The 26959-nt window shown below is 36.9% G+C and overlaps 3 protein-coding genes across 3 annotated transcripts; 1 reads left to right on the top strand and 2 right to left on the bottom strand.

The window, feature by feature from the left end:
- Positions 1-33: 33 nt before the first annotated feature.
- acp2 (acid phosphatase 2, lysosomal) lies at positions 34-8220 on the top strand. The gene is made up of 11 exons (XM_079639442.1): positions 34-751; positions 2339-2434; positions 3153-3239; positions 3342-3494; positions 3699-3797; positions 4586-4675; positions 5691-5823; positions 6224-6312; positions 6458-6564; positions 6653-6831; positions 6973-8220. The coding sequence occupies exons 1-11, from the start codon at positions 668-670 to the stop codon at positions 7101-7103; spliced, it is 1248 nt and encodes a 415-aa protein (XP_079495568.1). The 5' UTR covers positions 34-667; the 3' UTR covers positions 7104-8220.
- Positions 8221-9753: 1533 nt separating this feature from the next.
- Positions 9754-16632, bottom strand: snx1b (sorting nexin 1b). The gene is made up of 15 exons (XM_079639412.1): positions 16291-16632; positions 15950-16082; positions 14935-15077; positions 14772-14838; positions 14128-14171; positions 13889-14030; positions 13425-13503; positions 12455-12530; positions 12245-12358; positions 12061-12154; positions 11774-11979; positions 11536-11679; positions 11320-11400; positions 9973-10044; positions 9754-9892 (listed from the first exon to the last, which is right to left on the bottom strand). Exons 1-15 carry the CDS (start codon positions 16423-16425, stop codon positions 9842-9844), a joined length of 1581 nt encoding a protein of 526 aa, XP_079495538.1. The 5' UTR covers positions 16426-16632; the 3' UTR covers positions 9754-9841.
- A 1025-nt stretch (positions 16633-17657) lies between these two features.
- Positions 17658-26631, bottom strand: slc8b1 (solute carrier family 8 member B1). The gene is made up of 15 exons (XM_079605520.1): positions 26179-26631; positions 25790-25942; positions 25540-25592; positions 24768-24825; positions 22236-22341; positions 21465-21632; positions 21171-21284; positions 20685-20744; positions 20252-20385; positions 19732-19873; positions 19352-19473; positions 18831-18984; positions 18454-18534; positions 18229-18296; positions 17658-18050 (listed from the first exon to the last, which is right to left on the bottom strand). The coding sequence occupies exons 1-15, from the start codon at positions 26326-26328 to the stop codon at positions 17862-17864; spliced, it is 1752 nt and encodes a 583-aa protein (XP_079461646.1). The 5' UTR covers positions 26329-26631; the 3' UTR covers positions 17658-17861.
- Between the last annotated feature and the right edge of the window lie 328 nt (positions 26632-26959).

Genomic DNA, 26959 nt, shown 5'->3' with positions numbered 1-26959 from the left:
AAATAGGGTCGCATGTACTTTAGATTTGTTGCTGTGTTCCTGCCAAAACGCGTACAGACAAAGCCAGTTGAGCACAGATCATTCATAGTCAACTACCGAAAACATCGTTCATGCTGAAACCTTAAATCACTTTGAACCGTCACTGACCGTAAATCGGTAAAGATTAAACAATTTGCTAAATGACAACTTGATATTTACTTTCTTAGTATACCTACGGGTATGAACATAATATTTAAAAAAATATATATGCAAATACAAATATAGGAAACTGAAAAATAATGGCCAACAAATGCTAGGCTAATTCACAGCCCCTTTCATTATAAAAATAGCAGGTTAAGTGCAAAAGCAATTAGTTCGCACATTCAAATACACATTAATTGAGACTGGTCTTAAATGTCAGATTAAACAAGACCCGCAGTAGCAGTTTACGGTTATCTAATCAAAAGACAACTATTGTTTGCGCTTTGGTCCCGACTCCCGAGAGTCATGCTCTGTTCCAAGACTGCCAATCACGTTACGTGTTTTTAAAGGTGCAGAGTGCGTTGGCCAATGGGAGCGCTCCTTTACCCGGAAAAGCTTGCAGTTCGTCTTGTTGTGTTTGCCAGATCGTTCAATGAGGTTGCTGTACTCTACCCCATGACTCTTCCTCAGCTGCTCGGTCGCAAGTATGGATTCCTGTTTTCTGATCGTCGTGTTTGTCTTCGCTTTAAGTTTTTCCAATGGAGAGAGAACGCTCAAGTTTGTCACTGTGGTGAGTATAATGCATGTCTCCAGTTTACTGTCAGTGTGTGTTGTTGAGTAACGTTAAATGTAACGTTAACGTTAACTTAGGCTGCAGCTGGTTTGATAAAACTGTTCGTCTTTAAAAAAAAATCATAATACGAGACACAGATTCTGACTTCCTATTATGTGTGTCATATTTTTTTTTGCATAACACATAATATGTGTCTTCTGTAAGGATATGAAATTAGATTGTCTTTTCCCCCACGTTGTTCATCAATGCTTATCATTGATTACTGTATTGGGCGATACTGGTCTTGTTTTCTGTCGTTATCGGTCTAGTTTGATACTGTATCCAGAAGCAACGACGTGAGTGAGTCGCAATGAGGTCGAACTATCTGCTGACATGAGTAACTTAGGCTAACCAATGTTTGCTATCAATTTTGTTTTTAGTTCTGGTTGTTCTCGAGTCTCGACTGTCTATCATCTCAATCTTTGGCTTCATCACGTGATGAGACATGGTGTCTATTACTTTCATTTTACCTTTTGATTCTGGTAATATTCTAACTTCTGAGCAATTTATGAAGCTCCATGGCTTCTCAGTTCTCATGGCACATTAAAGCAATGTAATCCCTTTATATAAGTTATCAACGTAGGCTATATCTTAAAATCTACCATGTTTAGAAAAAAACTTTACATTACTTTTTTGATTGTAATATATACATAATAGATTCTGGGCTGATTGTAAGTGGCTTTATTTTTAGTCCTGCGGAAGTAAACCACTCATCTATTCTCAAAGATATTATTTTGTATTATGACAACTGTGATCATTTATCTCTTGATTATCTTGCTAACTTCATTATATTGGGTGCAAAATTTCATTTCCATTCATAAACAAACTGTTTTAAATACCCATTGTCTTACACTATTTATTCTTGAATTCAACTATTTACATCCTTTAAAATTGTACACAATGATAAAAATACCAGATTTTTGATGCTTTGTGAGAATTTATTTAAAGATATGGTTTAACATTTAATTCTGTGTTTTTCTTCTATTTGTGTATACAAATCCTTGTCCTTGTGTTGTTTGTTGTTGTTGTTGTCATATTTGAGATGATTGTTTTCCTCCTTCATGTCTAATTCTGTACTCATGTCCACAAAATAAGTGTTTTATGGTTAATTATGACTTTGGAGTCGCTGCAGTGCAAATGAGTAAGTTTAAAGGCTTCTGCATTTTTAAGTATGGTTGTGTAACACTGCTATGTAGCATTCTTAGAAATCTCATTTCTGTTAGAAAAGCGATACAGGTAAATCCACTTATAGGCCTAGACTTTAAGTGTAAATGAGAGAAGATCATGGCTGATTTCTATGAAAGTCAGAGATAAAGATAAGGAGATAGACTGAATCTGCTTATCCAATTAGAATATGTTTACCGACTACTGTGTGGCTTACCGTGTGTTTACCGACTACGTATCCGGGTGTCAGTATGAGCACATGACGAGCAGAATGTGCTATCTCACCGCAGTTGCACAGTGTTGTTTGTCTTCCTGAACACGCACAGTCGCACACACAAATCCTCAATACTCAGTCAAGTATTTTGACTTCCTCTCTGTCAGCTCTATCGTCATGGCGACAGATCTCCAATCAAGGCCTATCCAACGGATCCCTACAAGGAGAGTGACTGGCCCCAGGGTTTTGGACAGCTCTCTCAGGTATGCAGATACGCACACACATACCATGTTGTCTTTGTTTTAATCAATTGCCTGCTATCTGAGGAGCTTGTGGTTATGCAGTAACATGCAAAAGGATGTCCTATATTATGTATGCAACAGTCGGGTTCCAAAAGAAAATAGTCCATTCATTTTCATTTTTCATTTTATAAACCATAAGACAGACCTACTGTAAGCTCTGAGGTTGTTAATCAATGGTATATGTTCTGTTAAAGCTGTCAGCCTGCATTATTTCAACTTATTTTTTTACAGCTGAGATTGTGGTGAGAAAAATACATTACCCATGATGCTGTACACACAATTTCACCACTCAGACAGTAACGATAAGCAAATCATACCAAAAGAGCTTGTAGGGAACGCCCACTCCGATGAAGCACTGTGAATGATGTAATGTACAGTGTTCAAGCACAGAGCAGCTCAGCTCACCCACCTTTGCACATCAGTGGTGAGGCTGTAATAGCATTAACATGCAGCTTAAAAATCCTTGATGACACATTTTCAATTTATTGTCACGTCATTTCAACATGCTAGAATACATTGACTGGGGTGACCCGCACTTTACATAATTAAAACTTTTTATAGAAAACTGCAGTACAGTCTGTACATTTTTGTAATAGGCACCAAACTGCTGAATGCACTTAAAGGATATTATTTCATCCTTTTGTGTTTTTACTGTAACTCAATCTTTTCGATTTTCCAGGAGGGAATGAAGCAGCACTATGAACTAGGTCAGTTTTTAAAGAAACGCTACAGAGGATTCCTGAGTGAGGACTATGACCGGCATGAGGTCACTGTCTTTTAAATTTCTGTTTAAACATGTTCAGTAAACGGATACACAAAGCTACCAGACTTGTGCATTTAAATAGCATATGCCATCTTTGTGCTGCAGATATTCATCAGAAGTACAGATGTTGACCGGACTCTGATGAGTGCAGAAGCTAACCTGGCTGGCCTGTTCCCCCCTAACAGTTCTGAGGTGTTTAATCCAGATTTGAAATGGCAGCCAATACCTGTTCACACTGTCCCAGCGAATGAAGAGAAGGTAAGACCTCATACTGAAGCTCTGTTCCCACTTTTTCTCCACAATTTTGCAGCATACTGAAATTTGGCCCTGACCTCTCTTTGGTGTTGAGTTCATATTTGCACAGCAGCAGCATCAGTAAATGTCTCTGGATGTTTGAAATCTATTTACATGGCCATATGACCTGCCTACAGAGTTTGCTTTTGTTTTTTGTTGTCTTTCCAGCTTCTCTCATTCCCACTAGATGACTGTCCACGTTACACACAGCTCATGAACGAGACTGAAAAATCTGACATTTTTCTCAACATGACTGACACTTACAAGGTGGGTCCACCTTGCAAAAACCGATTTATAATGAAATTTATAGTAATGTTTTTATAGCAGTTATGATATAGTGCAGTTTTCTGAATTGGTTTTAAATGTTGATGCCCAGAGGAGGTTCAGTTTGGCTCATGAATATTTATTTGAGTCCACAAATCGTTTTGGTAGACCTAACAGTAGACAAGGGGATTTTTTTGAAAACATTTTTTGAGACAGATCCTTGTGTCTTCTGTTCTTCTTTTCCTGAAACACTTGAACACCTTTTTATTGTTGCGCTTTTTCAGTTCAACCCTCCTTTACTTTTTTCATGATTTTCCAAAAGTATTTAAGTTCTCAAAGTAGAAAGGAATAAAACATATACTAATCGAGTACTTATGCACTATTCTATGTCACACTATAAATAGTGTGAATCGTGTGTTCACTGAAAATTCCTAAGATAAAAAGTACACTTTAAACACCCTGATGATAATGCACTTAATTAAATGAAAAATCGAAGTGTGGAATGTTGGACACTTCACGCAGTCAACTGTCAAAGGGGGAGGGGACATCAGACTCCGATGTTGAATGATAATAAATGACCACTTAAAGTTCATACACTACATGGTTGAGTACATAGTGTGTAAGTGTATAGTGTGTCATTTAGGACACAATGCAAATATTTACTATTTTAGTGTTTGGTCTATTCCATTTAAAAACTTGCTCCATATGTTCCTTGTCTTGCAATGTAAATGTGCAATAAATAAAAACAATAGTTTCTACAATCATGGTTATGTCATTGTGTTTTTATGCAGGCATTTATAGAAATGGTGAGAAATAAAACAGGACTGGAGACAGCCTCAATTGAGTCTATTTGGAGTGTTTATGACACGTTGTTCTGTGAGGTGAGTTTCACCTGGCATTCATGTGCACATTATTCATGACTTCATCTAGCATTAAGAGACTCTGCCAGCCAATCTTGCCTGTTAAGTATTGTCGATATGTGAATGAATTACATATTAAAGACAGTGTGTATGCAACTAATGTAGTTTATCATTACAAAGTGCAACATTAGGTTTCTTAAAGTAAAAATCTGATTGATTTTCTCAATAGGGAAATTGATTTGATCAGCCCACAACTTGTTTTTTAAATAATTCTTCAAAGAAATCTCCATCAACCAGAAAATTGTAGCAAGCAAATCACACGAAAAGAGCTCTCGTAATAAGTCTTCATAAACTCTCAAACTACAAACAAATGTGTGTATATGTGCATATTTTGCAATACATTTAAATATAAATTGTTTCTATATACATAATCAACATCTTTAATTCAGTAGTTTTATCTTTTTAATAATGTTATTTATTTAACAGTCTTGTACCTTTTATGTCTGTTTTTCAAATACTTTTTTGCTTCAAATCAAAATGAGTAATGTTGTGATTCACCTCATAGCTGGTTAGTTTGGTTAATGGCTTATAACACTTTAACAAAGATTCATTAAAAAAGTGAATGGGAAAAATACTTCTGGAACCAACTCTGCTGAAAAAGTGAATGGTCACTGTTGCTCTCTGTAATGCCTTAGAGACAAGTTAAGTTCTTTGTTGCCATGTGAGCAGAGTTAAGTAGTCAAGTTAAGTAGACTGTCACTGTGAAGAGTGAAAGAGAGGGTCATTCAGAAGTCTGATGGCTTGTGTAAAACTGTTCCCTAGACTCTAGAGTGTATGGACTCTTTCTTGATATTGAGTGCTCTTTTGTGGTAAATGTTTTGCAATGGCCTTTTTTTATTTTTACCACAAGCCGAGTCACTGTTACATGATTTTATTCCACAATGATCTATAGATGCTCAGAATCAAATAAATTCAGATGCTCAGACAGACACCATGAATTGTGTGTCAGATCAGTTCTGTGATTCTCCATCCCCAGGCAAAACATGGGAAGTCACCACCTGACTGGGTGACTCCAGATGTGATGGAAACACTGAAGGTGCTGAAGAACTTTGGTTTTCAGATTATGTTTGGAGTCTATAAGAGAAAGGAGAAGTGCAGACTTCAAGGAGGTGAGAGCTTACCACTGGGCAGAGCATCTTATTCTTTATTTTTTTATTAATACATTTTAATGAAAAAAATTAACAATTAAAAACAATAATAAAAAGAAAATGCAAGAGAAGTGTACATGTTTTTTTGTTTGTTTTGTTTTTACATTTCAAAGTTTGTTGTGCCCATCATAGGCATAAGAAGACTGTTGAGGATTCTTGGCAGATCATTTTCATAGTTACACAGTCTGACACTTTTATGCACACATGCAAATCAATGTTGTAAGAATAGAGGGAAAGGTCGCTACCTGAACAGTGCAGGCACACGTCAATGTAAAGAAACAACGGACTGATCCACATTCAGACTGGAAATGTAATGCAATACTGTGATCGTGTGACACTTTGCTTACGCTCTTATTCGCAGGCCTGCTGTTAGATCAGATCATTAAGAATCTCTCAACCGCAGCAGTTCCAGACTCTAAACAAAAAGTGAAGATGGTGATGTACTCCGCTGTAAGTCATGTGTCACGTTCACATCAGCAGACCAAACTCTTAGACTTCCCTTTTTCAGTCAATAGTTTTCTATAAAAAAGAAATGTGTTCTGTTTAGAGAAAGCGGTTCATGTAATTTTCTCTCATGCAACTCTTTCCTCACTAGCATGACACAACAGTTGTAGCTCTGCAGGAAGCCCTGAATGTCTTTAATGGCCTGCAGCCGCCGTATGCCTCGTGTCATCTAATTGAACTTCACCAGGAAGAGAACGGGTAACATGTTGTCTGTGTTTTTCCTTAATTAATGTTTCTAGAAGACATCTTTGGTCAACCTAAATATTCCTTTGCTTGTCTCTTTCAGGTCGTTTTCAGTGGAGATGTTTTATCGCAATGACAGCACTGTGTCCGAGCCGTACGCAGTGTCTTTACCGGGCTGTTCCCAGCGCTGCCCCCTACAGGACTTTGTGAACCTCACACTTGAAGTCATACCACAAGACAGGAAAAAAGATTGTCAGATAAAGAAGGAAGCCACAGACACTGGTAAATGCATTAATGTACATTAATATATGGACTATAGAGTAAAGATGTGTATTTATAGTTATTAAAAAAATCAGTTTATATTGTAAGAACTTTTGCTTGCATACTTGGATTTTGATAGTTCTTTCTCATACATGTGTGCAGAGGTCATCATCGGGCTGGCTGTGTGTGGATGTCTGCTCTTCCTGCTGGTACTACTGCTGTTCGTAGTGCTATGCCGTCAAAAAGAGCCGATAGTGAGCTATAGTCATGTTATAAATGAGAGCGACTCCTGACAATCATATCAGCTCCTCCGCAAAGAGGAACTGTGGGACAGTGAAGAGGACCTATGAGGACACAGCGGCAACTGAAACTCTAAGCCAACTGAAAAGACTTTGTTTAACTTTGGCCACACATTTTAATTTTATTGGGGAAGACTTGGTAATATTTCTTGTAACTTTAATTGTTTCAAGAGCAAAAAGGGAACCAAGAGTTGTGATGGCGTCAATAGCATTAACGTAACAATGCTTAGCGCACAGACTCCGTAACTGCAATAGTGACTGGGTGTCATGAAAGATTGTGCACAAGTGTCACGGGGAGGATCTGAGATGTGGACTAGACTAAAGCTCCCCGAGAGGTGTGTCCTCTCTGAAACACAAGGACTGTGGGTGTCCCCCCTGTTTGTGCTCCTGGTCCATTAGTTCTAGTGCACTTATGAGCCCAGTGTACTTGATGCATTAGCCTACAGATTCAGGTTGGGCAATGAAAGACTACTGGATGCATATCGAGGCCTTATAATGCACTCATGGAAATTGTCACTCTTTTTTTTTTATGTGATTATCTCCTGATTTACAGCCACAAAGTAGTTTTGAGGAGTACATTTACTAATAACAGCATGCTGATATGAAGAACATTGCTCTCAGGTTAAGCTCAAAAGAGCCGTATTGAAGTAATTAGTTTTAATCTGGTGTGGTTTATTTTTATGTATTTTTACGTTTTGTCATTTAACATAATGATCACCCGACTCTATGAATACAAATAAAATGTTATTCTCCATTATAAGAAATGTTTTAATGCATTGATAATTCAGTTCCAGATGCATCATATTTAAAACAAATTACTGTTAGATTGACAACAAAAAATTATTTACTACTAAACGTTAATAGCAATCTGTCCAAACTGTTCTAACGTTTTAAATCTTTTAAAATCAGTGTTTTGTTTGTTTTTAAAGATTGTCTTTCACTGTCTCAGTGCACATCTATTCAGCTTGACTGAACATGTTCTGTACAGGATCCATTTAGAACAAATGCTGTATGGACTAGTTGATGAAATTGTGATGCTTTGAGATGATGTACTTAACTGAAACAGATAACATAACAGATTTTTTTTTTATCCCTTTTTATTTTCATCAAATAGACAAATAATGTTTGACAGCACAACGGTTTTGAATGCATGTCTTACATGTAATAGGTCATTAACATCTTGTTATTAGTCAAAACGGAGGCTTATAATACATGTATAACAGCAGTGAGTATTTAGTGTAAAAAAAGAAGAGCTTTTTACCAAGAATATAACCCAAAATTGACAACTGGTGTAAATCTGGCATTAAAAAACAAATATACCTCTGCTTTGAATATGGAGGTCCCCTCGATATCTATGTTATTTGAAGACTTGGGGCCTCATTTATAAAGACATGCATATGTGAACACATTTCCAAAATGTTCCTATGAAGGATTTATAAAACATCTGTATGCACAAAATATTCCTAAATGCATCACTCTTGATAAATCAATATTCATCATTATTCATCATTCAAATTCAGCATACTGTGAACAAGCACATCAACTCCGCCTACAAAACGTCCGCAAATATCCCTTCATAGTTATATATATATATATATAATTAATTTCAGAGACGTAATTATCACAAACTAGTTCAAATGTTGCTTATCTGCGCATACAATAATAATTTTGCATATCGTGATCACCTATTTATGTTCTTAAAGCTGAATTAATATAATTGTGTGAAAAGTTCTATAAAAAAATGTTTCAGGTGTTTGGTGTATGCTTAAGAACATTTTCTCTTTTTACAAATCCTGATTTGTTTCACACTAAAGACATAGGATGAAATCCATGGAATTTAGGATCAAATCTGATCACATGTGTTTTATAAACGAGGCCCCTGGTTTCGGCAGGTAGTGCGATATCATGAATACACCAGCAGTGTTAATGTTCAAGACTAAAAGCATCCACAGTGCAAATGTTTTTACACATTCTCCCCAAAATGAATTGAACCATTTTGCAATTAATGTACGTTTTTACAAGTTCATATAGAATTTTTAATAGAAATGTTTGTCCACCTATAAGTGGACCTTTATCTGGACCAGTCCAGACCAGTGCATTGTTTGAGAACATAAAAAAGTCAGTCAAAACTCACAACACAAATTATGGGACTTCATTCAAAAAACACCAACCATTTTCCCTTCTTGTAGTGGGGTTCATTCTTCTTTTGTCTATATCATACTCTTAACTTCTTGGTGCAACGTCAGGCTGGGTTGAGTGACCCTGGGAACATCTCAAGTGTTTTTCTGTATTATCTGGAATGGATTACAAACTCCAAATGTTCAGTCTCACCTCTGTGCACTTCCATGTCACACAGAAAATGAGACTCAACAATCTTAAAGGCGGTTTAATGTCTACTAGAACACTTCACATGCTAAGCACCATTAAAAACATTAAGGATAACACTAAACACATGCACACATAAAAAAATATTTTTGCTTCACCCCACATAGCTTGCTCTTTTTTAAATGCCGCTCTGACCTTTAACCTTTACACTCAACATTCAATTGTCAACAGTGGCACGGGTCACTGCATGGGTTTACCATCACAATCTAGGAATTAACCTTTTGATGGACAGCCATTAAGATGTGCATGTTATTTGACACACAGAGAGCAAAGGAAATAAGAAGAGAGAAATGTTGATTGTCTGTTGTCAAGGTCAAAGTTTAGGAGCGTGTGAGGTAAGGCTCGGATCAGGCGATGGCTTTGGCCTCAGGCAGGAAAGCCTCCCAACACTTCACCAGCTGGTTTAAGATAAATAACAATTCATGAAAGACTATTCAATGATGCTGTTTGTAAAACACACACACACACACACACTTACCCGATGCTGTGTGTGAAGAAGGGACTCCAGGTATTTCATTATGTGCTGTTTGAAATCTCTGGCTTTCTCTTTCTGTGACAGAAAAGATAATACTTAATTTACTATGTTGTGATGTTTTGTGCTGTACACTAGAGTTGCACAATTAATCATTATTCGGCTATGTAAAACTTTTGACAAGTACGAACACAGCGTGACAATTCTGTGTTAGCGCTGCCGCTGAGCCAGAGAGAGCAGTTGTCATGTATAGGTATAAAACAGCTTCACAAACAGACTTTTCAAACACACAGTTCCATTATTTATGTGTTACAACTGAGATTTTTTTTGGGGGGGGGGGGGGGGGGGGGGTATAAACACTGGTGTCTAAGGTAGTGATCAAAATAGACTAAATCGCCTTTTTGAAAGCAACTTGATTGTATCATTACACCAGTAGGTGGTGACAAGTGACTGTTAAAAAACAATTATGTCGTTGAATTACTCTGATTCATCCATCCTGTAATAAAACAAGTGAAATCTTTACGTGTGAGTTATTGAATCATTCATTCAACTGGATTAAAATAATAATAATTCAGATTCATTAAGTATTTTTAAATAGACATTTTATCAGAACCTCAAGTAAATTATGTGTTATTTTGTTTGGTTGCCTATTCAAAACTGAGAATCGTGATCTCTATTCGAAACAAAAAAACATTCTCAATCATGCAGCTCTACATTACACCAATGCAAGTAATCACACAGCTTTTGGAACTATCGTTGTTGTTGTTTTTACATGGGGAGCAGAATTCTACATTACAACTGCAATATAATAAAAAACACAATACCTGATTTACTGTGCTTTTTATTCTAAATCTGTCATCATTGACAAATATAGCCATAATGTTACTTCAAACCTGTATAACTTTATTTCTTCAGCAGAACACAAATATTTTGTGGGATATTTAAATAGGATATTTTGAAGAATACTGATAACCAAACAGTTTTGGTGACCATTAACTTATACTGTATGGAAAAAATTAAATAAATAAAAAATTAATTAATTAATAATAATAATAATAATAATATATATATATAATTATTATTATATATATATATTCATTCAACAGCAGAAAGAAAGTAATACAGGTTTGGAAAGACATTACAGTATATACGTACAGTAAACGATGAATTTTTATTTTTGGGTGAACTATCCCTTTTAGCAAGACTCCAAGTATTTTACTATGCCGTTTCTCTGGTGTCCTCTTTCTATTTTTCTTGGAAATATTAAACTATATGCTTGATGAGGTGTAAATGAAAAAAAAATGCATCCAAACTTTTTTGCACTAGTGATGTTTGTTTTGCAACACATCTTACCTCAAATCTGAGCACTTCTTTGCGCACAGTACAGGTGACTCTTTCCAAATCTCTCTCATACTGACTGACTTTAGACTCCCACTGCACAGAAACAAAGAAAACAGCTTAACATGAAGAACAAATTAGTGACCAATCATCTTGTAAATAAACAGAACTCTCCTACACGGAAGTACATGTAGAGTGTTGTACATGAATCATTCACTGATAAGGTTTAACCTCATTTATGTCGTCTTTAGCCTGCTGCAGTTTCTCGGGTTTGTTCGCCCAGAGCAGTTTGGCCTCAGCCTCTCTTTTCTTCTGAAGTGTGCTCTGAGCTTCCTGCAGACGCTGCCATACTTTTACCCTCTGCTCAAAACAGCACTGAGGGCAGCAAAGAACACAGTAAACAACATCATATTTCTTATGTGGTTGGTTCTGACTGCTGGTTTTGGGTTATGTGGTTGTGCTCTCTAACCCTCACGGCCCCCAGGAGTCTGACGTAGTCGGCCAGGAGCTCGGCGAGGATGAAGAAATCGCTGAAGGCCTGTTGCTGATGCAGCTGCTCCATCTTATCCTTCACTTCCGCCAGCTGTGACAGCGCACGAGACAATGCAGAGTTCTCCTCCACACTGCCCAGCATGGCCACACTCTTACTAAACACCGCTGTGTTACTACACAACTCTACGAGAGGAGAAAGACATTAAGATGCTGTGTAACAGCATGAATCTGGAAGATTGGCTTCACAGTGGTTTTTACTCTCACCTTTCCTGTGGTTTACTAATGAGTCAACAGCAGCATGCAGCCTCCTCAGCAGCTGCTCCTCATTCTCCACCTCCTGCAGCTTGCTCTCAAACCACTAACACACACAGACGTGTCAATCACTAGCCAAATGCGACATCCTGGGAAAATATATGCTTTAGAAATGCAGAAACTGAGCTCATCTTACATTATCTGATTCGTTCATTTTTATGGTCATCTTAATCACTGCATCCGACGCTCTGTTTATAATCTTTAGCAGGCCAGGTCCACTCAAAGTCTGAGTATTTACTGCCCTGGGCAACTAAAAAAAAAAAACACACACACACAAGTTTAGATCTTAAATATGCCACCAAAAAATACTGTACAATGTGTCTAAAAAAATGATAAATGTGGTGACCTCGTCTCTCTCTAAAAACTCTCGAACATCCGGGTCCTGCAGCAGAGATGGATGGGCCACTACTCTCTGTAGATACCTACAGAAAATATAAACACACAGTAAGTAAATATAACCAGTAAAAATAATGAAACAAGTGTGTAACATGTGAAACATTTTATGTTAGATAAAATGTAATAAATTTAGTGTGTGTGCGTGTGGTGCAGTAGAGTACAACTGGAAAATAAAAATAAAATTCCTAAGTCCAAGGTTTATGGTGTCTAAATATCTTGCCATTAACAATCTTTCAAATCTTTATCCTAAATTTGATGTGTACTTGCTACCAGACACTTTGGATCACTGATGATAAATGGCAGATCATATTTGCATATGATATTTGCATATTGAAACTTTGACTTTATAGTGTAAAAGTCTTTTTCTTTTTCTGGTTATTATAGGACAAATAATTGTATTTTTGGTTGCACAAAAAAAAGCACCTTGGATTTCCTACATTTCGGACTGTGGAATGCCCCATCACACTAAGGAAAGACTAAGAGGTTTTCTAAACATATTCAATACATCTAAATCAGAAAAATTTAGTTTATTGTTTTCACGTGATGTCACACCCTTCCTAGGATCACCCACCAGGAGGGCAAAACAAGGCATTGCCTGTGTATAGTATGCATCATCATTATGGTGTATACTGAATTTGATCTTTTAAAATCACTGTTAAGTGTTTTTCACATCACATTTTCGAACGTCCCGCTGTTTTTTGGTGGTTAAAATACTGCAGTTTATTCACATACCTTCTCATTCTTCTTTTGAGAGGTGATCTAAATATTTGTGGCTTGAAACTGATGGAAAACTGACAGGCCCGTGCAGCAGTTCTATGGATGTTTTACCCTCCAGGTCTCAGCTCCAGTCATGTGACTGAAAACTGTGAATTGGTTGACCTCTTTTTTTTATGTGTATTTGTAATTAGGCATGTGTTCACCTCTCCAGTGCTGCTCGTCTCTTTTCCACAAACTCTGCTGAGGACGAATCCTCCTTCCCTACCTTCACTTTAGTCATCCCTGTGACAACAACAAACCACACGCTCAGTCAGCAAATCACACCAGACTGCTCCGATTAAAATGATTCAAGTGAGAGCCAACAGACAGCTCAGAGTGAACATTCTCAGGAATCCGGGCCTTTGCAGAGTGTCTAGTCGGGTTCACTAGAACAACTCCACTAGACCAGGGGTAGGCAACGTCAGTCCTGGAGAGCCACTGTTCTACAGAGTTTAGCTCCAACCCTGAAAAAAACTCACCCGCCTGTAGGCTTAGTAATTCTTAAAACATTGATTAGCTTGTTCAGGTGTGTTTGATTAGGGTTGGAGCTAAACTCCTCAGGAGAGTGGACCAATGTTGCCTACCCTTGCACTAGACAGACCCAGAGTGAGCATAAGAGCTTCTTTACCCACTACGCTCTTCTGAGGTGGGGGTGGGATGATGCAGCCCAGCAAGGAATGTTTCGCTGACATCTTCTCATAAAGTCCCAGGAAATCACTAAAACGTCGACGCACTGTGAACGTCTTATTAAGGAACATAGGCAGTGTAGTCTGGAGAGAGAAAGAGAAGCATAGAGAAAAGGACAAATTCTGATATATAAAGCTTGAGCAATCCAAAAAATAGTAATAAGGAAGAGCTTTTATGTACCTGAGTTGAAACTTTGTAAGACATGTAGGCATTCATGCCATCTCCTGCAACACAATAAAGTAGAGAAACACAGTCACTATAGCTCTCAACTAGACCAGTGGTTCGCAACCTTTTCACTCCCCCATTCGCCCACCCATCTAAACTAAGATATTTCCTCTGGTACTACTGCAGTAATAATGACAATTTAGAATATTGAAACAAGTTAGAATATTGTAATACAATCTATTTTAAATAATTCTAAAATGTAATAAATAAAAATACTTTTTTTTTAAACGCTCTTTTGGAAGTTTGCTTAGGCCCCCTACTGGGCAACTGGTTGAGAACCACTAAAGACATACTAGAAGATGATGCAATTTTATTTACGTAAGAGTAGGCACTAACATTTGTAACTTGAATGTGTAAGGCTTCTGGTGTCTGCTGTTTTATAATAATTATTATTCTTTTATAGCTGTTTTATTTTAGCTGTACAAAAATAGTCCATTATGCTGATTGATGTAGCAAACTGCTATTTGTTATTATATTATTTACATTTATCACAAGTTATTCTTCAAGTTGTTTACCTAAAGTGGATGATGAATCAGAAGTCTTGCACATTCACTGAAAATCGCTTACTTCTGCATTGAAAAATAAGGTGGATAAGATACCAATTTTCTCAGGGTTTGTGACTGCGATGTTCAGCTCAAACTGGTCTCCACTCTCTTCCTCCTCCAACTGTTAAAAGTCCATCAGCATTCAGTTAGAATTGAGAATCTATATAAATAATACATTAATGCAACTGAAGGCACATGAAGGGTCTTGTTTTAGTACCTCCTCCATGGTCTTGGTGACAATGCTGGGTTTGAGTATGGAATTAGGGACATGTGTGGTGTTGCAAGCCGATGCAGTCGGGCCAATAATCTCTCTCCTGCCTTGACTTGTGGTGTTGGTGAGTGTCAGTTCGACAGTGGCCTCTGGAGTTTGAACAGACAGAACAGATAAAGCACAGTGGTGTAATGTATTTGAGTAATGGTACTTCACTATATTTTTAGTATAGTTGTATTTTGAGGAATCTGTAATTTACTTGCATTCTGTTAAATCCAAGTACTTGTACTTTTATTCAGTACTTTTATACTTGTAATTTTTTTACTCTATTACAATTTCATGTAAACTTAAAATTACAAATTGCATGTATGTCATTGTAACTTTTTTATAATAATAACTAAAAATCACTATATTCAAAAGTCTGTCAAAATCATCTGATAATTTTAGCTGTAAAAATAGGTTTTAGGATATTGGTTTGTTTTCAGTTTAATATCTGCTGAATCCTAGTTTCTTACGTTGTTAGAACAATAAGAAAATTGTGATTTTTGACAGGGTTTTTTTTCCCCAAAAATGTTTTGCATCAAAAATACTAAAATGAGAAACTCTCTGCTGTCTCTTGTTTTCAAAAGCCAATTTCAAAAGCTATGAAATTTGTAGTTTTAGTTTTAAATCTTGCATACAATTAATTGGATACCTTTGTACTTTCTACTAACTATTTTAGGTACTTAATACTTTTAATTGAATTGTTTAACTGTAACTGTACTTTAACTGTATTAATTAAACTAACTGTATTAACTGTACTTAATTAAAATTTCTCTGTACTTTTTACTCCTCAGATTAAGGATATTTTCATAATCGGCGTTTCACTGTAATGTTAATTTAAAGACAAAGATATCATTAGTTAAATGTTCTCTTCGGAAAGCAGTTAAGTTGCCATCTGGCCTGCATGTGAAATTCAGTGTCATTAAGTATGTATTGCTCATTTTGAGTAATGGTGCAGCAATGGAGTGGTGAGAAATACCAGTGAACAGATCCAGCTCTTCATCAGAGTGAAGGCCATTAGTGGCGTGATGGACATCGGTCCTGATGTAAGAGCCCTCCTCACTGAAGATATCGCCCTCATCGGGAGCTGATGTCGGTGTGATCGGTTTACTCTGCAAAGAGATGAACGCATTGCCACAATAACAGCTGATAACCGTGACATAATTACAGTTCATGCATCTGTTGAGCTCCATTATTAACCGCTGCAGACACTGAATAAGCTATCAGCTAGCTTCTGTCAAATGACACTTAAATATTCCCCCACATATCAATTCACCAGATAATGGAAAAAGGTTATTCATTCATAAACAGGTGTCTCACTCTTGCGCCGGTGAATATGTCCTCGCCTTCATCATCATACTCGTCGCTGTCCAGCACTCGAGTGTCTAATTCAGCCTCCTGATCTTCGTTTTCAGGGAAAGGAGGAGGATTCCGCCCGCAACTGCTGCCTGACATCGCTCGTGCCAACCAAAGAAAATATATGTATCAAACAATAACCCTAAGTCTTGAGGTTGGCCTAATTTCTACCTGTCTGTATTTTACAGGTAAACAGGGATTGAATTTCACTGCTAGGTAACCTCAGCCTACTAAAAACAGCTACGGACGGCTCTGCGCTCTCAGGCTCAGAAAGAGCGCTGGAGCGACACTGCCACCTCATGGTCTGGAGCGAATACTACAGCTACTTCAACAACTACACTCATCCACAAGTGGGCAACCCGAGATCAAGTCCCGGGCCCGGCCCGTGGAATTTTCTTGATCCTATATTTTTCCTATCATAATAAAAGTAAAAAAAACTCCCCAAAAAATATTCTTTAAACTGATGCCAGTTAAGCTCAAATAGAATCAGCATTTTTTAAGCCATTGAATCAACATCTCTCATCAAGGGAGTGTGGGGGAACAGATTTCGACAGTTGGATTTTTTGCCAGTCGGATTGTGTTCCCCCCGTGTTTCTTACTCAAGGAGTTTCTTCTAATATTAACCAAACTGATGCGACGGCAGCCACAGTACAACGGCGCCAGTGCACCCCACACCAGCTATAGGTGGAAAGGAGAATGTGATAGAGCCAATTCAGTGGATGGGGATTATTAGGAGGCCATGATTGGTAAGGGCCAACCGGGGTTACACCCCTAGTCTTTACAAGAAATGCCATAGTATTTTTAATGACCACAGAGAGTCAGGACCTCGTTTTTTTTACGTCTCATCCGAAGGACAGTGCTCTTTGACAGTGTCCCCGTCACTACTGGGGTGTTAGGACCCACACAGACCACAGGGTGAGCACCCCCTGCTGGCCTCACTAACACCCCTTCCAGCAGCAACCTGGTTTTCTCAGGAAGTCTCCCATCCAGGTACTAACCAGGCTCTGCCCTGCTTAGCTTAAGTGGGCAACCAGTCTTGGGCTACAGGGTGATATGGCTGCTGGCTAATGGGTAACGTAATGGGTAGACGGCAAGCCCCACACACCGGCGCTATCCTCCTCCGAACCGAATGACAGTATCCACACGGCGTGGTGACTGGCAGCCGCATTCTCCTCAAAACATTGGATTCATCCATGCTGTGCTGTGCCGAGGCATAACCCACGTAAAGTTGATAATTCCACGAATAACTACAATTGCAGATTTCGAACAGAGATGGCGACAAAGAGGAAAAACTACGGACTGCAGCTTTAGGGAAAACAGACAACCCCACATCATATTTGCAAATGTTCTGTTTAATAAAATACATTTTAATCTCATGATTCAAGATTATAGTTGATTGAAAACAATTTAATTGAACAGTAATTACTGGCTCATGATCTTCAAACACGTGCATTTACAAAAATATTTATATTCTTAAATATTTCTATGAGAGTCTAAAGATCTTTGCATCCATCTGGTTAGTGTTTCTGCTGATGTCAGAATTGGATAATTCTAAATTCGGTGAGGAGGGCGACGATGAGGAAGACAATGTAGAAGATCAGTAGAAAAATGCCATAGACTCGGTTCAGGTGGAAACACTGAAGAGGAACCAGTATGAAGGAGAGGACCAGAGACAGACCCAACGCTCCTGAGAGAACCCAGGACAGCACCCCCTCTAGTTCCAGCTGACCATACAACAGAACACAGCACACAAATCAGACTCCATCACTCATTTAAACTAATATTCAGCTGACTAAAAGCTACATATTCTCAAGTAAACACCAGAAAATTGTACAGTAGATAACATCCTGTTACATGTATATGCAGAAAGCTGAGGCATTGTGTATAGAGTGTGAGACATACCGTCAAAACATTATTATTATTCTGAAACATTTGCAGCAGGCAGCCCAGACCTACACCAAACAGCATATCTTCATGCAATGTTAAAGGCAAACAAAACGCACACTGTGATGATGTTTTAGGGTAAAATATATCAGGATATTTACAATACTGTCAACTATTGATATAGTTAAAGCACATACACAAATAGGAAAACTTTTAAAAGACTGTATGTATGCTAAAGGATACTAAAGATAATGCCGCCAAAACAGGCTGAGATGGCCATCCGTGGGTATCCCTGACGGGCTATAGTAATGTCTGCAAAGCAATCTGAGAAAACACAATAATATTATATCTGGTCTAACAGATGTACTGTAAATACATAACAGTCAATAATGTCCTACTGGTGAAAAATTAAAAGCTATTAGTATTTTTTTTAACTAACACATAAATAACCATTATTACTTAACAGTGCCAACAAAATATTTAAACAATACTATCTAGTAGCTGCAAATCTCTTTTAATTTCACTTCAGGTCCTAGAACTGGCTATGAGCAAAAATATTAAAATAATGGGAAGATAATGTGCTATGTGTGTATTTTTTATGTTGTGAGTGGGTTATGTACCTCCGATGCTGTTGCCCCAGGCTAACAAGGTGAGTCCCAGTACAGTGTTGCTGAGTCTGAGAACAATCCCCAGCAGATGCAGCACACTGACAATCTCAGACGCCACAGTGCTGATCCACAGAGCACTGACCACAAAACCTAGCAATGAATAGAGCTACACACACACACACACACACACACACACACAAACACAAAATTCAGCTTTGCCTTTACATAAAATATCATTTTAAATTACATTAATTAATTATTATCTTTAAATTATAATTATTCAATTACATTTTAAGTATTTAAATATATTAAAACAGTTAATTTAAATTATTTATTTTGTTTCAATTATTTTTACTGTATTTTTGATCAAATAAAGTTTAAAATTGTTTTATATAAATATATATAAAATAGACCCCAAAACTTTGAACAGTAGTAGTGTACATTACTGCAGATATGCATATGAGCTATTGGCTAATTATATTGGCAGCATATTTCAACCAAAATAAAAAGCAGACAGAACTGAAGATTCATACAAAGTGATATCTAGGAGGATGATTATTTGTGGTAGTGAAGAAGACTATGGCTGAGAGGAAGACTCCAATGCAGACTGTAAGCACCCAGACAGGAAATTCTCCTTCAATGAGGTATAAGCCATCTTGAATGAAAAAGAATAAATGTGTTTTAATCACATGCACTTTACAGAACGTGAAGTGATTACACAACATCTGCATTAACAGCATTTCGCATACAAGAGGAATTTCAGTTCCTCTGACCGCTCTAATGATTGCAAAAGGAGTAATAAAGTAACAATGATAGGGGAGACATAACAGTACCGTACATGTGCACATAACATAAAAGATTGCTGTTAAACAGTTTTGTTCTTATGGTAAAAAAACAAAACAAGCAGACTCACACTTTCCAGACTGGAATGTGAGCACACACACCAGAGGCCCAGTGATTATGTGCAGACAATTAAGAGGCCGTTTCCAGTTGTGATCCTCCTTATCTGTGTCCACCACAGGAACGGTCAGCAATAACAGCACTTCTACAGGCACCTAACACAGTCCGACAGACAGGAGAAAAAAGGAAAAAAGGATGGATGTGGTTTGCTATTATCCCATGTGAGTGACAGATTGTCCATTCCTTGCGCCTATAAATGGCTTGTGTCATCATCAGAGAAGAGATGTCGTTGCATTTTTTTATTTTTTTATTAAAGATTACAAGGTACATGGATTTTAAAAATAATGATGTGCATGGATAAATTATTTATAATAAATATTGCAATATTCTTAAAATAACATATGCATGTATATAAAGTTCCCACCATCCACCAATTGGACAATTAGATAAGATTATTTAAAAAAAAGAGGTTACTAGAGGAACATCTACTCATTTAGAACCAGGAAGTGATCATGAAACGTTCACATTTTCACCTTGATCACTTTGAGGACTCTGGCACTCCAGTGCCGTCTCCTCCAGGTCCGGCTGTCCACTGGGTTAATAGCATTCAGGAAGATCTGAGCAGTAGATTGATTGTAAGGCAGCAAAGGCTCATACTCTTCTCCATCTGAAACATACATGTAAGAATTTCACACACACACACACACGCACACGCTCGAGTGGCATTTTAAAGTCAATCAAGCCCATAAACATAATGTAATGCCTGAGCACAGAGCAACACTTTCACACCATACAGAACTTCCTCAAAGATGCAAAATTCTCTTTCACTGTTAACTAAGCAGATGGGAACACACACTTGCAAAACTGTCACACACAGTTTAAAACAACCACACACATAATTAACCCACGGAAACTCCAGCTATTAAGTTAGCCAACATAGTTTTAAGTTGAGAGGAAGTGACCCACCATGTGCTTGTATGCTGCCACTGTTAGTTTCTCCATATGAATCAGATGGAAGAATCTCTCCTACAAGTCAAGAACAGCACTCATTAATCTCTGCTCAGTGATCTGATTAACACTGCTATTAGTCAAACAGCATGTATTTTATTTCATAAACTACAATAACACTTTATTTAGATAAAGTCCTGACAGAGCTTTGCATTTCTATTGTTGTGGGCACTGGGCAGTGTACAGTATTTGAATGTGTAAATAGTGCAAAATAAAATGAATATTCAAAATTTCAGACAGCTTAGTTGTTCATATTTAACTAGGGATGAGAATGAGTAATCAAATAAACAAAGCTAAATCATCAAAAACCAATAGTTTTGAACATTTTTTACGTAAAAACTAATAATCGCTCCTAATTCAGAAATTGTAATGAGACTTTAAGAGGGTGACGTGTGTTTTTGGAATAATAGTGCTCAGTGCTGACAAAAACTGCAGTCTCCTCACCGTGTTCTCTGCCTGAGCTCTGTGCCGACTCATTTAGCTGATGCTTCTGACGATTGTAAACAAATGCACTCACAATCACAGTCAAAACATATGCAATATACAACCCCAGATAACCTGCGGATAAGAGAAAAAAATTGTGCAGGAGACAAATATGTTAGACTCATAGTCATCCATTTCTTCCAAACAAACTGAAATATTAATCTTTAAACTGGTACCCATATATTCTACTACATGAACGTAAAACATTCAGAATGAGTCTGTAAATTTGGGGTAAATGAATAACGGTTATCAGACCCACGGCTTCTCCCATGGAAATGTGGCCTTTGTATAGGATATTGAAGGTCCAAAACACAGCCGCCATGTAGAAAATGACATCACGAAGGAATGGACGGGATGCCACAGTGAAAGGTTTAATCAGAGCAATGCTCCCAGCTACCACTGTTGTAACAAAGATTCCTGCCCCTAGAAAATAAAAATAAAAATCAGATTAGGAAAATACAGTATGTCAATAAAATGTGTGTGTGGGGGGTGGGGGGGGGGGGGGATATACACTATCTATATCCATTGTTAATGAACTATCTATATCCATTGTTAATGAACATATCAACAAATCAACATTAAATAAATGAACACATACTGAATACTATCTGAAAAGCACCATAGATATAACAATACTAAAGAGCACTTCATGTTTTTTATGGTTAATGAATCTGTTCACAAGACTTAAATGTGAAGTGTGTAATTTCTGCAGCAGGGAATATAACTATTTGTGAGGGCCAAATGTCCTCACTTGTATAGTGAAATACAGTACTATGCAACTGATTAGTGAGGACATTTTACTAGTCCTCACTAGTTAAAAAGGCTTATAAATTGGCCAAAGCATGTTTTTATTTAAATCTAATGTTTTTCACATGTTTCTGTGACGGTTGTGTTTATGGGTAGGGGTTGGGTTAGGTGATAATATATTTGAACACGATATAAAATCAATGGAAGTCTATGCAGTGTCCTAACTAATAGAGTGAAACAAACGTATGAGTGTGTGTGTGTGTGTGTGCGCTCTCTCACCAAACAGTGCTCCAACAGCAAGACCAGCAGTCTGAGGGTGAGAGAAAGCAGCCATGGCACTGAACACATCAGGAGCCCCATTTCCAAGTGCCAGGAACGTTACTCCCTGTTCCATTCCGTCATGGAAAATGAAGAAAAAGTAAAGATGCCAACACCAACACACAACCTCAAAGCACTATGTTGGGCCCTCCAGTAACCAAAACACAAACAGATAACTTTGGATTCCACTTCATCACACACCACTTGACCACTACACACACCTCTCAGTCATGCACACACTTTAAATGACTCAAACAGTACAACAGACTCTTCTCAATCATACACAAACTTCTAGAATAAACAGTATTAAACTCTAAACAAACACTACCCTAGAATAACACAGCCTTGGCTAACACTGTGGGCATATGACCTACAAACAGACTTGTTTGATATACTAGTTGCTTAGCATGTTGTGATATTCTCTTCACTCCAGAGGGTTGTTCCATAAAACAAGATTAGAATACAAGCCAGGCTTATTTTGGTTAGGAAGACTTATTGTCGGTTGATTCTGTTTCATAAAGCAAACTTAAAATAGTTCAAACTCAGTTACTCTGGCAACTTATGCTCGGAAACTAGCCTGGTCCAGGGCAGGCTAACTGTCAGGCTAAGCCTCAGTTGTTACACAGATCTTCTAACATTGACCAATAGGAGCACAATGACTGACACTCTCTCATACCTTTATTTGACGGATGTCTTTAACCACTATCAGTCCAAAAATAAATATACAGTAAAGAAAATCAACTTAAATAAGGTTACAATGATAAATGAGACAATATAGACCTACAAACGTGTTAAATTGTATATTAAATGTTTATGTTAACGTTGTATATATATACTTTTTTTTTTTTTTACATAAACAATTTATAGTATAAATTATAATTTAAGACGTTCGTAGGTCTATAGTGTCTCATTTATCATTGTAGCCTATATATATATATATATATACACACACACACACACACAATATATATATATATATATATATATATATATATATATATATATATATATATATATATATATATATATATATATTATATATATACACACACACACAATATATATATATATATATATCCTACAGGTTTTCTTTTCTTACTGCCTGCCTTACTGTTTTGTGCCCAAGATTTAATTAGATAGTTTTAAAGATTTATGAATACATTTTTTCCTTCTACTTTTTTTTCTTTTGTGATAATACCCACCAACACATAGCCTAAAAAACACATACCAATAAGGTAATTAGAACAATAACCAATAAGTAATTAGACACTTTTACATATGAAATAAGGGAAAACATTAAACATTCACTTATTTATATCAAACTCTTATAATGACACATAATTCCTAATAAGTTATTCAAGTAATATTATTTAAATTTCAAATATTCAATATTAAATAAGTAAATAAAATAACAAATAACTAGAATTAAAAGGGAGGGAAGGTTATTTACAGTTAATGTAGGCGATGTATTCCTTTATTTTATGGAATATTCTTTGATTTTATCTTTTCAAAATTGTAACTTTTGCTCTTAATTTCATGTTATCCTCTCAATATACTGTTTAAACTAAATGTAACCAAACATTCTTGCTTTCTCCAAAAAAAAATAAAAAAAATATTGCTTTAAAAGCTGTAATTCTCAGCATCCTAAATAAGTAGAAGTCATCTTTGTTAAGTAGCTTAGGTCCTAAACCCAAAACTATATTTTGTATCTTTATTATATTTGGTTTCTTAAAAAATTATTCCCTGAATTACTTCTGTTTAATTTTTTTATTATTTTAAGCATAAAATATATACGAGTGTAATGAGCTATAAGTTCACTGCAACTTATCCAACATCCTAAAGATAAATTATTATAATTAGAAGATATTTTTGGTGTTGTAAAATATCGCATAGACTATTAATTTTCCAAGCAAAATGACTATAGTCAGAATTATTGCGCTCCTATTTGGCACGCATGAGGTTTAATGTGAAGTTTAGCAGCAAAAGGGAAATATTTGCATGACTTTCTAAGATTTACAGATGGAGAATATTCTTGTGAAATGTAAGTTTTGCAAACACCAAGTCTCAAACGCATAAAATAGCACAAAATATATGCTGTTTGATGGTGGATCGATTTGATCTTTGATCGACCTCTAGGGCTGCTTAAGAGACGCGTGCACACGCAGTTATCTAGACTAGATAAACCTGGATCAAATTAGTGGGATTGCGTGAACTTGAATGACCTTTTATGAAACCGCTTTAGCCCCAACTTATTTGTTAGGTTTATTCAACTCGGGTTTTGGAGTTTAATCCCAGCTTTTCTTAGCGTCTTTTATGAAACAACCCTCTGGACTCAGGAGTTTATCACTGCTATGGTTGATAAGGACAAAGCAGAAGTCCACAGGAGGAGTAATTAACCTCCTCAACCTCTGCAAAATGAGGACAAATTACAAGGATCAGCTGATCTGGGTATTACCGTACTGTTCTGCCATGTTTCAAACATTTAAAGGATACGGCCACATTATGAGTCAGTCTTAGTGAAGAGGAAATGGCTGAAAGATTTGGGCAGAAACTGAAATAAATAAATAAAATAATATAAATCAGAATACACATTATAAGGCACACACATTTGAATTAAATATTCTGTACTTTATAGATTGTAATCATTGTAAATGAATGTTGCAACCATGATGAATTAACTGACTTTATGACCCTCAAAAAGCAGAACTTTTAGAAAATAAAGACTCAACTCAAAATTCTCCAGATAAATGAAAGATGTTGTCTCTGTCACATGAGTAAATAGGGAAGTAAAACATAGGTCATGGCCAAAGACTCAGCTCGATTGATATTGCCACGAGATCACATAAATAGGCATGTTTGGTGTTACAATTATTATTTATACGTTTTAATCTATTACTAATTTGTATCAATTGATAGCCCTAATTATCCAATTAAAAAATAGAATGCAATGTAATAAACATGCCAAATCATATTCACTCTAAAAGTAAAGAGTGCGCGCGCACACACAACCAGCACTTAACTTGTACCTAATTAATTCAGGCTTATTCATTGCAATTGATTATCAATGTGCAAGCTGCGAAGAATGTTGGTAATATGTGGAACATAAAATATGTCTCATGTTTATTTTGTCCACACAATGGAAGTCAATGGAAACATTATTTCAAATATCTTCCACAGAAGAAAGTAAGTCCCTTAAGGACAGGGGCAGCAGTAATCACCCGGCCGATTATAACCCTTAAAGTATTTTCTCAAATACAAAACTCACAAGTCTGATGCAATCAGCCCGAGAATGAGGAACAAAACAAACAGCCAGATTACCTGACAGGAAGAAAAGAGAGAAGGAGGGAAAGTTGACCATAACATCAAATTACAATTGAGACTGATAAATAATGGTTGGTTTTAGTTGGATATCTAAACAAAAACGTGTCATGCTCCAAAAATAAATTTACACAATTTCCGATTCTCTGTTATGTGAACAGTTTCAAAGGTTTGGTGACTGAGCTAAATGTCCTTACATAGATTGTGATGACTAGGGGCAGCAGATTAGGTGGGAACAGACAAAAGGTGACCCAAGGGTATTTGATGAACCCTTCATCTGAAGCACAGTCCGGGGTATTCTTCACAAACTCACATCTCTGACTGGCAGACAGGTTCATCACAACATCACACTGCAACACAGACAAAAAAATGCAGCAGTGCAGGATTCATAGCAAATTTCCAATAGTTAGAAAGGGCCACATCATGCATAAGGCAAAGTTTAATTATGATAAATGGAGAGTGATTCCATTGATTACACTTCAATGAAGTTACTGCACACCCGAATACTGAATGAAAAGTTTTGATTTAGCTGTAATCTATACATTGTCTATGGTCGTATATTGAAGAGAAGTTTTGTCCAGTTCACCTCGTCTCCATTGCGATTCAGTGTAACTCCTGCAGGTCTGTCTGAACTCCAGACGTTCCCAAGAGCAACGAGGTAAACGGATTTCTGGCAGCTGACACGATCCCATTGCAGAGCAACGGTGCAAAACAACACAAAGAGCAGAGCACGCATTTGTACGCAGATACTCCTTCAACATTGCTTTTCAATGTTCAGCACTAATATTTGAATTTTATCGACAGCAGCTTTCGTGGTTCTGACTCGGTTTTTTCCTTCCGTGTGATATACTCCATGTACACGCTGTGAAACACAATCTTTGGTTTGCTTGGCCTAAAATAACGCAGGATTACACATTGTTTTTACTACTGTCAAAAGAGAACGTCGAGGATGTGTGACAGGTCATTCCAGTAACGTTACTTCCTAGCTGCTACACAAACAGCGTGACGATGATATGCGCCCTCCCTCTGCCCTATGGTTAAAGAGACATTCACTATTTTTCCACTTAAAGGGATAGTTGCTCGCAAAACATTTACATTTTGGGTGAAATAATATGATGTTGCTTTCTCTCATTGAGGACTTTACAAATTGGCTTACAACAAGTTTAATTGCAATGTTATGTCATGTACGTGAATGACCAACACTGTTGGTTGGTGGCCTTTTTTTAACCCTTAGTGTGTCTTTTTTAATTAGGTTTCCCCCCTCCTTAAAGGTACAATATGCAAGATTTTTGCATTAAAATATCACAAAATCACAAGGCCAGTGTTATATATTTTGTTAAGTTGATTACTTACAATATTCCAAATGT

The sequence above is a fragment of the Phoxinus phoxinus genome (assembly GCF_949152265.1).
Source record: "Phoxinus phoxinus genome assembly, chromosome: 2".
Classification (NCBI taxonomy): domain Eukaryota; kingdom Metazoa; phylum Chordata; class Actinopteri; order Cypriniformes; family Leuciscidae; genus Phoxinus; species Phoxinus phoxinus.
This window is presented reverse-complemented; position numbering and strand designations above follow the sequence as displayed.